Genomic DNA, 14993 nt, shown 5'->3' on the forward strand with positions numbered 1-14993 from the left:
GTCACCCGCCATAACACGGAAATAGGTGGCTTCGCCTTCAAAATAAAAAATAAATATTTGAATGGTTGAATATTTGAAAAAGTTCGTATTATTTCGTATTATTTATTTCGTATATTTCATGAAGAAACTTACTTCACATGTACATATAAATACATATGTATTTTTTGGAAATAACAGATTATTTATTGTAGTTTGAGAACCCAATGTATAATACTATGATACATTTTTTTAAATACACAAACATGTTCCTTTAGTAAACATAAAGATAGATCACTGAAAGTTTCTTTGTACTTGAGATGGGAAAAAATGAGTTTTCTTCTTTCGGAATTGTTTTAACGTGGATTTATTGAATACGTTCTTGGATTCCTGTTGTTTTCTTTGAGTTAAATTCCTCATAATACATAAAGTGACATGCCTTGAGACATGGAATAGTACTCATGGACACAGTAACATACACAGCATGTTTCACTTTACATAAGCAACATGAAAACACACATTACAGCATTAAATATGTCAGACAAGATCAGATCTCCAATGTGTGTTTGTGAGCATTATAACTGAGAATAAAACATTTATTGATGATCTCTTTATCTTTTGAATTTTATTTAAATCGTCCAAATTTTCTTGAAATATTGAACAGACATTTAGTGAAGCTATATTTTCTCTCAGTTTTTCTCTCCACAGATGACATCATGAAGGATGTGTCACATTGTCCATGTTAAAACAAGATTATAAACAATCTAAAGAAAAGAAAACAACATTTAAAATGTTTTGGACTCATATTCTCTCTCAAAAGTGAAAACATTATACAAAAAGATGTTAAACCATATTTTCTTCTGTAGTTCACTTCCTGTAAAACACTAAAGAACAAACAAGAAGATGGATCACTGAAGGTTTCTCTATACCTGTGATGGAAAGCAAACACAGTTTTGTTGCTTCATATTTGTTTTAACATCAATTTAACTCAAAAAGGAACTTGAATTTTGCTTTTTTTTCTGTATAAACTACTTAAAAAGGAAGAAACTGACACATTTCCACTCAAATTCATATCAACTATAAACAGTAAGTTATCGCCTGACTCTGTCTGAATATTATTCATATATGAGAAGGAGTGGATCAAACCCTGTAAACAACACAGTGAACAAATACAACAACACAATGTTAAAACAAATCTACATGAAAGAAAGTTGAGGAAATCTCATCTGTTTCACTAATCGTGTTTGCTATGGTTGAAAAACTCACAAATCCTCCTAAACAGTCAAACCCAGACCTCCTCTCCACAGAGAAATGCAACGAATTTGCCAACTTTTTTAGCCAAAAAATTAAACAAAACATTCACGCAACACAGACAAACAAGGTAACTAATCTGTCTCTAAAACCTAGAAATAACTCTGACGTAATGTCACAGTTGAAATTTTGTTGATTTAAAAATCCTAGAGGAAACAGTTCGGCATCTGAAATCAACAACTTGCACTCTGGACATAATACCATCCGACTTTTTAAAAACTGTTTTTACCTCAGTAGAAAGTGATCTCCTACGAATAGTTAACAGCTCACTGGCATCAGGCATTTTTCCCAAGTCACTAAAGACAGCTGCCATTAAGCCACTCCTAAAGAAGAGAACTCTAGACGCCTCTATGATGAACAACTACAGACCTGTCTCTAATCTCTCTTTTATATCTAAGATTATTGAGAAAGTTGTATTTAACCAGCTCAGCGACTTTCTGAATGAAAGTGGAAGTCTTGATAACTTTCAATCAGGCTTCAGACGTCATCACAGCACTGAAACAGCTCTGGTAAAAGTTTTAAACGACATCAGGTTGAATACTGATTCTGGTAATGTTTCAGTCCTGGTTCTGTTGGACCTCAGTGCTGCGTTTGATACTGTAGATCACAGAATCCTGTTGCACAGGCTGGAAAACTGGGTTGGACTTTCTGGAGCGGTCCTTAACTGGTTCAGGTCCTACTTAGAAGGCCGGAGTTATTTTGCTACAATTGGCAGCTATGAATCTGAGCGAGTGGCCATGACTTGTGGAGTCCCCCAGGGGTCAATTCTTGGACCTCTTCTGTTTAACTTGTATATGCTCCCTTTGGGTCAGATATTGCACAGCTTTGACATCAATTATCACAGTTATGCAGATGATACACAACTTTATGTGTCTCTGTCACCGGACGACTGCAGCCCAGCAGACGTACTGTGTCAGTGTCTGGAGGAAGTAAACACCTGGATGAGAGAGAATTTTTTAAAATTAAATGAAGACAAAACTGAGATCATTCTGTTTGGTAGCAAAGAGAAGAGGGTCAGCGTTGGTAAATATCTTGAGACTCGGGCCCTTACAATCACTGACCAAGTTCGTAACCTCAGAGTGTTGATAGACTCAGATCTGACTTTCAGAAGCCACATCAAAGCTGTCACCAAGGCAGCTTTTTACCATCTCAGAAAAATCAACAGAATTAAAGGTTTCCTCTCCCAAAAAGACCAGGAGAAACTCATCCATGCATTCATCTCCAGTAGACTCCATTACTGTAACGCTCTTTTAACTGGACTTCCCAAAAAGAGCATTAAACATCTGCAGCTCATCCAGAACGCTGCTGCTAGAGTTTTAACCCGGACTAAGAGATCTGAACACATCACACCAGTTTTAAAATCTTTACACTGGCTTCCAGTCAGTCACAGAATAGATTTTAAAAGCCTGCTGATGGTTTACTAATCCCAGAACGGTTTAGGCCCAAAATACATCTGTGATATGTTCAGAGAATATAAACCTAGCAGAGCTCTTAGATCCAAGGACTCAGGTCAGCTGGTCCAGCCCAGAGTCCAGACTAAACATGGAGAAGCAGCATTTAGCTGTTATGCTGCAAACAAGTGGAACAAACTGCCAGTGGAGATTAAACTTTCACCAAATGTAGACATTTTTAAATCCAGGTTAAAAACATTTCTGTTCTCATGTGTCTATGCATGTAATCTGCACGATATCTTTTAATTTATCTGGACTGTTGCTTGTTTTTGAATTTATTTAAATTGTTTTATTTGTTTTTCTTTATATTCTTTTATGTATTTTTAATGCTTCTTCCACTCCCTGCTGCAATGCTTTTATTTTATGTAAAGCACTTTGAATTGTTTTGTACATGAAATGTGCTACAAATACATTTGATTTGATTTGATTTGATAAAAGCTCAATTATAAAATGATGAAGCTCAAAGGGAAACATGAAACTGTACAAATGGAACACAGAGATTCTCCTGTATGGATGCTGCTCCATTCATCAAGTTTCCAAAAACTGAGCTGGGATTTTCTGCAGGAATGAAAACGATCCAAACACTTGTCAGTCTTTGCTGCTCGATGCCGCTGTTGTGTTTGATGACATCACCATGTTGACAAGCTGAAAGTCTGATAAACGTGAGAGTCTCTCGCTGGGTGCTGTGGCGCGCGCCTGTAATCCAAGCTACCGGGAGGCTGAGGCTGGAGGATCGCTTGGGCTCAGGAGCTCTGAGCTGCAGTGGGCTATGCCGATCGGGTGTCCGCACTAAGCTCGGTACGGATATGGTGCTCCTGGGGGAGCCCGGGACCACCAGGTCGTCTAAGGAGGGGAGAACAGGCCCAGGTCGGAAACGGAGCAGGTCAAAGCCCCCGTGCCGCTCAGTAGTGGGATCGCACCTGTGATTAGACGCAGCAGTGCAGCCTGAGTCATACAGCGGGACCCAGTCTTTTTACACTCTTTGTTCTCTCCAACAAAATACTGGGACAACACACACGCTCCAACATCACCTCTTTACACGTTACAGCAGTTTCTCTATCTTCTCTTTTCCACTGAAAAGCACAGCTGTTTCTTGGACCTACAGCGCCCCCACCTGGAGAAGACGAGCAATGACCATCAGCCACATCACTCACCGCTGCTTCACAGATACACTCTGCTCCATCACTCATTCAATCAAGCTGCTGCTGTCACATCACACACACTTTGAGGAGACTTTTACTGCTTTGATTAATTGAATACGTCCACAGAGATTCTTTTGGGGTGACAATGAGACACACACAACATAAATATGCAAACATTTTAGACTGTCTATCGTGTGACCTTCTCTACAGTTCTTGGATGTTTGTTAGATTGTAATATCAGCACTTGACATCTCCGAGTGTGTGCAACACTCAGACTATAAGACAGTGATGCAGATGAACTGCAAGAATTCTTACTGTTAAACAGCAGAAGTGTAAAGTGAAACATGCTGTGTGTGTTACTGCTCATGAGTATTATTTCATGTCTTCTGCTGTGACAGAGGTCGTAATAATTCTGTGAATTACAACATTCGCTTTGCTCCAATCGTGCAGTTGTGTGGCATCATCACACTTCCACTGATTTTTATTTGAAAATGTGACATGTGGTTTTATCACAAGTGCTTCTACTTCTGCTCAGTTAACATGTTAAACATGATCTTTTTAAAACTACCTGATGTGTAATTTAAAGTGTGCGTTCTTTATCTCAACAGTTAGGTGTTAGAAATGAGCAGTTTCTCCTCTCTCAGGTAGATGTGGTATTTATCAAAATCCCTTCCTATAATTGTACATTTTAGTTAATAGAGTCAAATAATCTGAGATGGAGACAGGATTCTAAATTGTTAGTGTTGCTGGGTTTCAGGGTGAGAAATGAATTACACGTTAAAATGAAATGAGGGCTGAGTCTTTGTACTGACGAACAGAACTGGGAGTTCTATAGTTCACTTCCTGAAAAATACTAAAGAACAAACATGAAGATGGATCACTGAAGGTTTCTTTATACCTGTAATGGAAAACAAACACAGTTTTGTTGCTTCATATTTGTTTTATCATCAATTTAACTGAAAAAAGAAGATTTTTTTTTCTGTATAAGATACTTAAAAAGAAAGAAACTGAAACATTTCCACTCAAATTCATATAAACTATAAACTGTAAGTTATCGTCTGACTCTGTCTGAATATTATTCATGTAAGAGAAGGAGTGGATCAAACACTGTAAACAAATACAACACCACAATGTTAAAACATATTTTCATGAAAGACAGTTGAGGAAATCTCATCTGTTTCACTCATCGTGTAAAAGTTCTATTATAAAATGATGAAGCTCAAAGGGAAACATGAAACTGTACAAATGGAACACAGAGATTCTCCTGTATGGATGCTGCTCCATTCATCAAGTTTCCAAAAACTGAGCTGGGATTTTCTGCAGGAATGAAAACGATCCAAACACTTGTCAGTCTTTGCCACTCGATGCCGCTGTAGTGTTTGATGACATCAAAATGTCATCAGGAGCTCTGAGCTGCAGTGGGCTATGCCGATCGGGTGTCCGCACTAAGCTTGGTACCGACATGGTGCTCCTGGGGGAACCCGGGATTGGGGATAGCTACAGTTTATTATATCAAGCAAATGTGATTTATATCAAAAGGAAGTCAAAAGGAAGAAAAGATGACTGAGATATTATCTGTAGAGGTGTCGGAAAATACCGACGTTCAGTCAGTGACATTAAAGCCAGTGAATTTGGATATATTTGAGCAGTTGAAGTGTTGAAGAGATGCAAAGTTTTACATAGTGACTAATTACAGAAAGCGTTGGATTAATTGAGCTTCTTTAAAAGTGCTCGTTGCTCTGTTGTTTGTTCACGAAGCGTTTTTACTTCATATACATCACATCTGGAACACTCAGTGTATTTAAGTCCAGGTTGAACACACACCTATTTTCAGCTGCATTTGAACAAAGCTCCAAATCTGAAGCTTCACTTTCAAAACTTAATCATATTTTAACTATTGTTCTTCTTTCTTTCTTTCTTTCTTTCTTTTTTATTTAAAATATAAATCCTGCTTTTTATTTCTACTGTTTAAATGTCTCTGTAAAGCACTTTGAATCGCCTTGTTGTTGGATTCTGCTGCACAAATAAACTTGCCTTGCCTTATATTTCATGCTGACACACAGGGGCAGCCCAACTGTATGAAACTCGGGGTCAGAGGTCATGGGTTCTGCGGTGGAAAGGACAGACGAGCACGTCAGGGAGTACCTGATCTACCGCGGCTTCACCAGCACGCTGAAACACCTCGACAGTAAAATCAAAACCGACAAGGAGAGGGGCTTCCGGGTACGGACAGAGATACGTTAAAGGGACAGTTCGCATCTTTTGACATGGCTGTATGACATCCCATACTAATTCAATTCAATTCAATTCAATTCAATTCAATTCAATTCATTTTTATTTATATAGCGCCAAATACAACAAATGTCATCTCAAGGCATGATCAAAGGATATCTGTTGGAACAGGGAAACACGAGTTAATGACCACAATAATGTCACATATACATAAAGAGAGTAAAGTGAGGAAAGGTGTGACAGATGAGGCCCCCCAGCAGTCTAGGCCTATAGCAGCTTAACTATGGGATGTTTCAGGATCACCTGAGCCATCCCTAACTATAAGCTTTATCAAAAAGGAAAGTTTTAAGCCTGGTCTTAAAAGTGGAAAGGGTGTCTGCTTCCCGGACATTTACTGGCAGCTTATTCCACAAGAGAGGGGCCTGATAACTGAAGGCTCTGCCTCCCATTCTACTTTTAGAAACTCTGGGAACCTCAAGTAAACCTGCAGTTTGGGAACGAAGTGCTCTGTTAGGAAAATATCTTACAATGAGATCTTTAAGATATGATGGAGCTCGGTCATTAAGAGCTTTATATGTAAGGAGAGGAATCTTAAATTCTATTCTGAATTTAACAGGGAGCCAATGAAGAGAAGCTAAAACTGGAGAAATATGATCTCTCCTGTTAGATCTCATCAGAACTCTGGCTGCAGCATTTTGGATCAGCTGAAGGCTTTTCAGAGAATATGTGGGACAGCCCAATAATAAAGAATTACAGTAGTCCAATCTTGAAGTGACAAATGCATAGACTAGTTTTTCTGCATCACTCTGAGACAAGATGTTCCTGATTTTAACAATATTACAAAGGTGAAAGAAGGCAGTCCTAGAAACCTGTTTTATATGCGAGGTTTTATAGATAAGTACAGCTGAGTATCATCAGCATAGCAATGGAAATTTATGCCATGCTGTCTAATAATGTTACCTAATGGAAGCATGTATAAAGTGAAAAGAATCGGTCCAAGCACAGAACCCTGAGGAACTCCATGACTTACTCTGGTGTGTGAGGAATATTCTTCATTTACAAGAACAAACTGAAATCTATCAGATGAATATGACTTAAACCAGCCTAATGCAGTTCCTTTAATCCCAATAACATGTTGAAGTCACTAATGTAACCGGTATGACACCTCTGTGTTGTGTTAAGGTTAGAACGAATAGAGACCACACTGCTGCTCTTTCGAAGGTCTTTATTTTCCTCAACCTTTCCTCACCGAACATCAGAAAAAAGAGCACCGCGATTACAATGACGCAAACATTAGCACAAAAAAGTAAAACATGGAGCATACCTGACAAAATAAAATGTCAAATATAAAAGACAAAATGGGAGCTCACCTTTCCTCACCAAACATCAGAAAAAAATAGGAAGAGTTTAGGCGGGACCGTGTCTTTTGTCGCGAATGTTGCTCTCCCATAAAAGAATGTACAGAAACAGAAAGAGAAAAAAGTTCAACCTGACTCGTCTTGTCAGGTTAAAAACAATAATTTTGTGGAATTATACACAAGCCAAATTAAGGATTGTTACACTAGCAATATCATTTATGAACATTTTCTTACCCCCTGCGGCATCCTGTGAGCCGAGTTCCAGCCTCGTTTTGGTGTTGACGAAGGTAGTCCGGCTAGTTGGCTGGGGTTTAAAAAATAAAGCGTTTTGCTTCTCAAAACAATATGCGTTCAAAAGAGTAATACATTTGCATCACAAAATCGTTCTCCAGAAAAAGTCAGACCTCACAATCGCAGTGATACGAAGGGAGAGAAAATAGGGCCAAGCGATTGTGAGGTCTGACTTTTTCCTGGAGAACAATTTTGTGATGCAAATGTATTACTCTTTTGAACACATATTGTTTTCAATTCAATTCATTTTTATTTATGTAGCGCCAAATAAAACAAATGTTATCTCAAGGCACTTAAATGATAAAGTCCAATTGAAGCCAATTGGAATTTAATTCATTGTAATCATAATTATTTACAAAATAATCCAATTTGAGAAGCAAAACGCTTTATTTTTTAAACCCCTGCCAACTAGCCGGACTACCTTCATCAACACCAAAACTCGCCTGAAACTCGGCTCACAGGACGCAGCAGGGGGTAAGAAAATGTTCAGAAATGATGTTGCTGATATGGGATGTCATACAGCTTCATGTCAAAAGAGGCGAAATATACCTTTAACTTAAACAGAATCCTTACGGCTGATTTGACCTACAGCCTTCTTTCATACCATGTTATTCCCATGACGGAGCACATAATTACTATAATTACTACATAATCAACTTCTAAACAAATTCAAAGCTTTGAATGAATGAATTTATTTATCTTATTTAATAGTTGAAGAATAAAAAAACAAGTTAAACTTGTTAAGATTAAGCGCCTTATTCACATGTGTTTGGGCTAAAAATGGCTTCATCCTGCTGTGATTTGTTGTGTTCGTGCTGTGGAAACTCCTCGATCAGCGAGTCAAAGGGCTGCTTCTCATTCAGCCTCATGCTTTACCGTCCTGTTGGAGGTTCGCTCTTTTCTCCTGAAGCTCGGTGAGGTTTTCCCTGCGTCTGCCGCTTCAGATCGCAGAGGAAGTTGCTCCTGCTGCAGGCCTGCGGTGAGGCGGTGACGCCACGGAGCCGCCGGCTGCGCTCAGAGGCTGCGTTGGCTTCCTGTTGATCAGCGGCTGAGGCACGGCTCACTCTGAGGCTGAAGCTTTACTTTCAGTTTGGCTGGTAGTGACTCATCAGTTCCAGTAAGGAAACGAGTCAGCGGGTCAACTTAGTGGAAGAGCAGCAGCACCCTGCTTCGGCCTCCACAGGCTCCATCTTTGCAGGGCAGCCATGGCTAGATTTACGCCCTTGGGGCCTGATAACTGAAGGCTCTGCCTCCCAAACTAGCAGCTGGTTCCACAGAGAGGGGCCTGATAACTGAAGGCTCTGCCTCCCAAACTGGCAGCTGGTTCCACAGAGAGGGGCCTGATAACTGAAGGCTCTGCCTCCCAAACTGGCAGCCGGTTCCACAGAGAGGGGCCTTATAACTGAAGGCTCTGCCTCCAAACTGGCAGCTGGTTCCACAGAGAGGGGCCTGATAACTGAAGGCTCTGCCTCCCAAACTGGCAGCTGGTTCCACAGAGAGGGGCCTGATAACTGAAGGCTCTGCCTCCCAAACTAGCAGCTGGTTCCATAGAGAGGGGCCTGATAACTGAAGGCTCTGCCTCCCAAACTAGCAGCTGGTTCCACAGAGAGGGACCTGATAACTGAAGGCTCTGCCTCCTCCCAAACTGGCAGCTGGTTCCACAGAGAGGGGCCTGATAACTGAAGGCTCTGCCTCCCATTCTACTTTCCGGATGTGCAGGATGTGCTGTTTGCAGTATTGATGGATGATTCTGTCCTCAGAGTGTTGCATCACCTGAGCTGCCTGAAGCTGCTGGTGGAGGAACCCCAACAAAAAGGCAGAAAAGAGGGAGAAGAGGAGAAGGATGAAGATGAAGGACGGTTCTCTTCTTCGTCCGCTTATGGACCGATCTGCTCTCAGCAGGAACCCTCCTGAAGCCGATGGACTGAATGGGCGTCCGTCCGTCCTTCATGTCAGTGTGCAGATTCCTGAATGGGAATGAAGTGTAACATCGATGTGTGTAAATAAAAGTTAACATTATTCCATCCCCGAGACTTTAACAGGCTCAGGACAACTTGTTTCTTCCTACACACAGAGTGCAGCCAGGTTGTTTCTTAAAAGCTAACATTAGCTTGTTAGCACACGGTAGCATAGCCATAGTGAATGCTAACATCACTTTGTATAACATGGCACCTGTTAGATGTTTCAGGGGTAAATGTTTCATACCCAAAGTGGGTCGCTCAGCATGAACATGCTTATAAGAACAGGTGTTAGAAACTAATGTCCACATGCTACAGGGTTTCATAGATCCGTCACCATCAAGGTTGTTCTGTTCACCAGGAAAAAGAGATTGTGGACCTTAGTTATTCTGAAGAAGTAAACATCAGTCGTATGTAATCAGTACAAAGTTGTTTTTGTAAAGTGCTGTTTGATTGTGAGCAGTCAGCATGTTTCCTTCTGCTTCATGTTGATGAGCTCTGATATTTACTGTTTATCACATCAAATGTCCAATACTTCAGTTACAGGCATGTCTCCCTGTCTTCTGCCATGTGTCTGACTTGTATTAGAGCCCACTGAGGTTCACCATCTTCCTGTAGTCGTGTCATTTTTCATTTCTTCTCTCCCGTGAAGATTAAAGGGATAGTTCGCCTCTTTTGACATGAAGCTGTATGACATCCCAAATCAGCAACATCATTTCTGAACATTTTCTTACCCCCTGCTGCATCCTGTGAGCCGAGTTCCAGCCGAGTTTTGGCGTTGACGAAGGTAGTCCGGCTAGTTGGCTGGGGGCACAAAAATAAAGCGTTTTGCTTCTCAAAACAATATGCGTTCAAAAGAGTAATAAATTTGCATCACAAAATCGTTCTCCAGGAAAGTCATACCTCACAATCGCTTGGTGCTATTTTCTCTCCCTTCGTATCAGGATCTGGCATCATCAAAGTATCTTATAAAGTTAAACCAACAGTTTAACTCGAGTTGAATCGACGAATAAATCAGTTTCGTTACCTTGGTGATGATTCTACCAACGAACCTTGTGAGGTGAATCCAGACAGTAATAAACTTTGATAATATAAAATAAGAATAATAAGTCTTGATTGGAAAGAAAACCGAAGGTCCAGCAACCTTTAACCTACAGTATCAGGAGGCTGCCTGTCCACTCAAATTCATTCACAGGTTTGTTTTGTTCATTTAGTCTTTTTCAGAAACTCAAATCCTTAATGTTTGACCTTTTTTAAGATGGAATCTTTTGTTTCTTTTCAAACTTTAATGTCAATGTCAAATGGCTGTTTTTGCTTTTTTTAGGCTCTTCACTGGAATCAACTCATTTCCCATTTTCTAATTTACCAAAAGGTGAAGTCACCCCTTTAATGTCGGTTTTGAAAACAGTATCTGGTTGCTGCTGCTCACAGGATTATAAAACTTTGATGCATTCATGTGTAACAGCTTGAACTTAAGTTTAATTGACAGATTTAATTACCCAGAAAGCATTTGATAACTTTTTAATAACTCATTCCTTTGAAGGTTAAAGTACCACCTGTAAGTTTACACAGTTATAAAAGATAACAGCTGACATTGGGCACATTTACTGTCTTTTATTATATTTCAAACTCTGAGCTGAAAGACCAGATACGCAGACGCCTTAAAAAAATAGTTTTTCTCCAGGACTTCGGTTACAACTTTAAAAAAAAACTGGGTGATTCACACAACCCTAAATTGGAGAAATTAAAAAGAAAAAAAAAAAACACTTTCAGATATGAATCAGAAATTAAGTCTTTACCACATTTGCAATATGTTCCAGAACTTATGAAGGTAACAAAACCAACAGAACTCATGCTATTAAAAACCAAAATGAGAACCCAGTGAGGGATACCAGCACTTAAATTCTGACTGGTTTTCAACTTCCTATCAGGAAGTATTTTCCAAAGACAAAGATATAATGGATGCTGCTGGCAGCAGAGCAATTATTCTGTCTATATTTGATCAGATACAAGTGACCAACAATTTCATTCTTTAAACAATAAGGTAAAATAAAGAGACTAAATTAACATGCTTCAAATAACATTTATTAAAAAGTCAACTTTAAAACTATTCATACAGATTGGAAAACATCTGGAACCGAACCGGCAAACATCCAAGTCCAGAACACATGTAAAGAACATCTGGAAGCTGGGTTCCTGCTCAGCGCCTCCATGAGCGTCCTAATACTCTTCTCCTTCCTCCTCCCCTTCCCCTTCAGCAGAATCCAGGCCCACCTCTTCGTAATCCTTCTCTAGAGCAGCCATGTCCTCCCGGGCCTCAGAGAACTCCCCCTCCTCCATGCCCTCCCCCACATACCAGTGGACGAAGGCCCGCTTGGCGTACATCATGTCAAACTTGTGGTCCAGTCGAGCCCAGGCCTCAGCGATGGCGGTGGTGTTGCTCAGCATGCACACGGCTCTCTGCACCTTTGCCAGGTCTCCTCCAGGAACTACAGTGGGGGGCTGGTAGTTGATGCCCACCTTGAAGCCGGTGGGGCACCAGTCCACAAACTGGATTGTGCACTTGGTTTTGATGGTGGCGATGGCGGCGTTGACGTCTTTGGGCACCACGTCACCGCGGTACAGGAGGCAGCACGCCATGTACTTACCGTGGCGAGGGTCGCATTTCACCATCTGATTGGACAGCTCGAAGCAGGCGTTGGTGATCTCGGCCACGGTGAGCTGCTCGTGGTAAGCCTTCTCAGCAGAGATGACGGGGGCGTAAGTGGCCAGAGGGAAGTGGATCCGAGGATAAGGCACCAGGTTGGTCTGGAACTCCGTCAGGTCAACATTGAGGGCGCCGTCGAAACGAAGAGAAGCGGTGATGGAGGACACGATCTGGCTGAGCAGCCTGTTCAGGTTGGTGTAGGTGGGACGCGCGATGTCCAGGTTCCTGCGGCAGATGTCATAGATGGCCTCGTTATCTACCATGAAAGCACAGTCCGAGTGCTCCAGGGTGCTGTGGGTGGTCAGGATGGCGTTGTAGGGCTCCACCACCGCAGTGGAAATCTGCGGAGCCGGGTAGATGGCGAACTCCAGCTTGGATTTCTTCCCGAAGTCGACAGACAAACGTTCCATCAGCAGGGAGGTGAAACCAGAGCCAGTGCCACCACCAAAGCTGTGGAACACCAGGAAGCCCTGAAGGCCGGTGCACTGGTCCGACTGACGAAAGGAAGGAGCAAACAGTACACATTACATTCATGAATGGGATTCAGTTTCATGTTCTAATGATGATCTTTTAAATTAAGAGTTAAATTCACCCACCAGCTTCCGGATCCTGTCCAAAACCAGGTCAATGATCTCTTTTCCAATGGTGTAGTGTCCACGGGCGTAGTTGTTGGCAGCATCCTCCTTGCCAGTGATCAGCTGCTCTGGGTGGAACAGCTGGCGGTAGGTCCCTTTGCGCACCTCATCTGGGCAGGGGAGAGAGAAAAGTTAACCACGAGTTTCAGAGATATTTAGAGACAGAAATGTGTCCAAATTCATTTCAGACCACATGAAATGACACTTACCAATGACAGTGGGTTCCAGATCCACAAAAACAGCTCTGGGGACATGCTTCCCAGCTCCAGTCTCAGTGAAGAAGGTGTTGAAGGAATCATCTCCTCCTCCAATGGTCTTGTCACTGGGCATCTGTCCATCTGGCTGGATCCCATGTTCAAGGCAGTAAAGCTCCCAGCAGGCATTGCCAATCTGGACCCCAGCCTGTCCTACATGGATAGAGATACACTCACGCTGGAGGAGAGAACATTACATCAGTAAATCATGTTAATTCTTCATTTATAGTAGTATGATGACACTTTTATCTTATTTGATATTGTTGTATTTTATTGCTTTCACTGTTCTTTTATTGTTTTTACTTAATTATTCTTCTCTTTATTGATTACCTGCTGTAAAGCACTTTGGTACACCATAAGAATTGTCTGTAAAGGGCTGTATAAATAAAATACATTTACATTTGGGAAAAAAAAAACTGCAGATATATACTAAAGTAGGTCAAAAAGGGATGTTTTATGACAGTTACATTCAGCAAAACTGAGAAATTAACAATTATTTAGTATCAACAATGGCCAATTATAGAAGCATAACCAGTTTGAAACTGCTCTCGACCAGAGCCCGTCTACGGAGAGCCTCGCCACTCTCCGTAAGCCCCATTGTATGCAGTCCCACCAGAATTCCACTGGGGGTGATCGCGGGCGAGTCCAGAATGAATGGGGGTCTATGGGGCTAAACGGCTAAATATATTTATTTCACCTGCTTGTCGTTGAAACATCGCATATTTTATTCTAGATTCGGCAAGTTCAATATAGATTATAGGTCGAAAGTCAAATTAATGAGTATTTATGTCCTTTCGATTTCTTTCAGTTTGGGTCGTTGTTGGCCATAAAACACTAGCATTCTGCTAATGTATGCTGATTGGTCAGTGACAGACATGCGACTGATTACGACCAGAGACCCCGCTTGATGGCAGCTGAAGCCAAAGCAGTGGATGTCCAGAATGGAATATGAAACAGAATCTTAAGGAGGACCTTCCCGCTATTAATATTTAAGTTAATATTTGTGTATAGTAACTTATTTCTTCCTGCGGGCACTTTTGTTTTCAGATCGTTATATTTGTATTGTGAAAGTATATGGGTATAAATGGAATTTGAGTCTCTTATTCGTGTGTTCAACGTGTCAATATACATGGTTTAGTATTACGACCTTAAAAAGTACAGTAAATGTCCCGCTCAGTAATATTAAACAATCGTTTTTATTCCGCCATTCCTCCACGGCCTGAATTCTGCAGCTTGACTGTAAATTGCAGTGGCAGTAGGGGGGGTTTAGTAGATAGATTAGGGGGTTAGTTAGGTTAGGTAAAATAGGTTATTTTAGGACATTAATAAATAGATGTTTAACAACAAGGGCCTACTTTTGGAATCTTTACTTAAGTTTGTGTTATTATTTTGCATAATACATGCAACAAGTGTTACTTATTTAGTCAATTTATTCATTAGTCCTTTGTTTTATTAAGAAAATCAAACTCACTGAACGTGTCCATGCATTCAAACTGAGCTCTGTTGGCATAAACTTTGTCTAAACTTTGTTTTAATTTTCGCTATTGCCACCGTAAGTTGGCTAGGGCAGAGCTATGGAAAGAAGTATTTATATATAGCTCTGGGCTAGGGTACATAGCGACCGTGCTGAATTACCAGACGGGCTCTGCAGTGACTCAGAACTTGCCGTAAAGCAGAA

The 14993-nt window shown here is 41.0% G+C and overlaps 1 protein-coding gene across 1 annotated transcript; it reads right to left on the minus strand.

The window, feature by feature from the left end:
- Nucleotides 1-11939: 11939 nt before the first annotated feature.
- LOC142380661 (tubulin alpha-1B chain-like) lies at nucleotides 11940-13456 on the minus strand. The gene is made up of 3 exons (XM_075466562.1): nucleotides 13271-13456; nucleotides 13023-13171; nucleotides 11940-12920 (listed from the first exon to the last, which is right to left on the minus strand). Exons 1-3 carry the CDS (start codon nucleotides 13389-13391, stop codon nucleotides 11940-11942), a joined length of 1251 nt encoding a protein of 416 aa, XP_075322677.1. The 5' UTR covers nucleotides 13392-13456.
- Between the last annotated feature and the right edge of the window lie 1537 nt (nucleotides 13457-14993).

The sequence above is a fragment of the Odontesthes bonariensis genome, chromosome 5, assembly GCF_027942865.1.
Source record: "Odontesthes bonariensis isolate fOdoBon6 chromosome 5, fOdoBon6.hap1, whole genome shotgun sequence".
NCBI classification, from domain to species: domain Eukaryota; kingdom Metazoa; phylum Chordata; class Actinopteri; order Atheriniformes; family Atherinopsidae; genus Odontesthes; species Odontesthes bonariensis.

Bases quoted from the DNA above. Each gene is read 5' to 3' on its own strand.
- LOC142380661 (XM_075466562.1), bottom strand. From the start codon at position 13,391: ATGCCCAGTGACAAGACCATTGGAGGAGGAGATGATTCCTTCAACACC. The intron at 13,172-13,270 runs GTAAGTGTCATT...TCCCCTGCCCAG, and splicing joins TCTGGAACCCACTGTCATTG to ATGAGGTGCGCAAAGGGACC. The intron at 12,921-13,022 runs GTGGGTGAATTT...TCCTTTCGTCAG, and splicing joins TGGACAGGATCCGGAAGCTG to TCGGACCAGTGCACCGGCCT.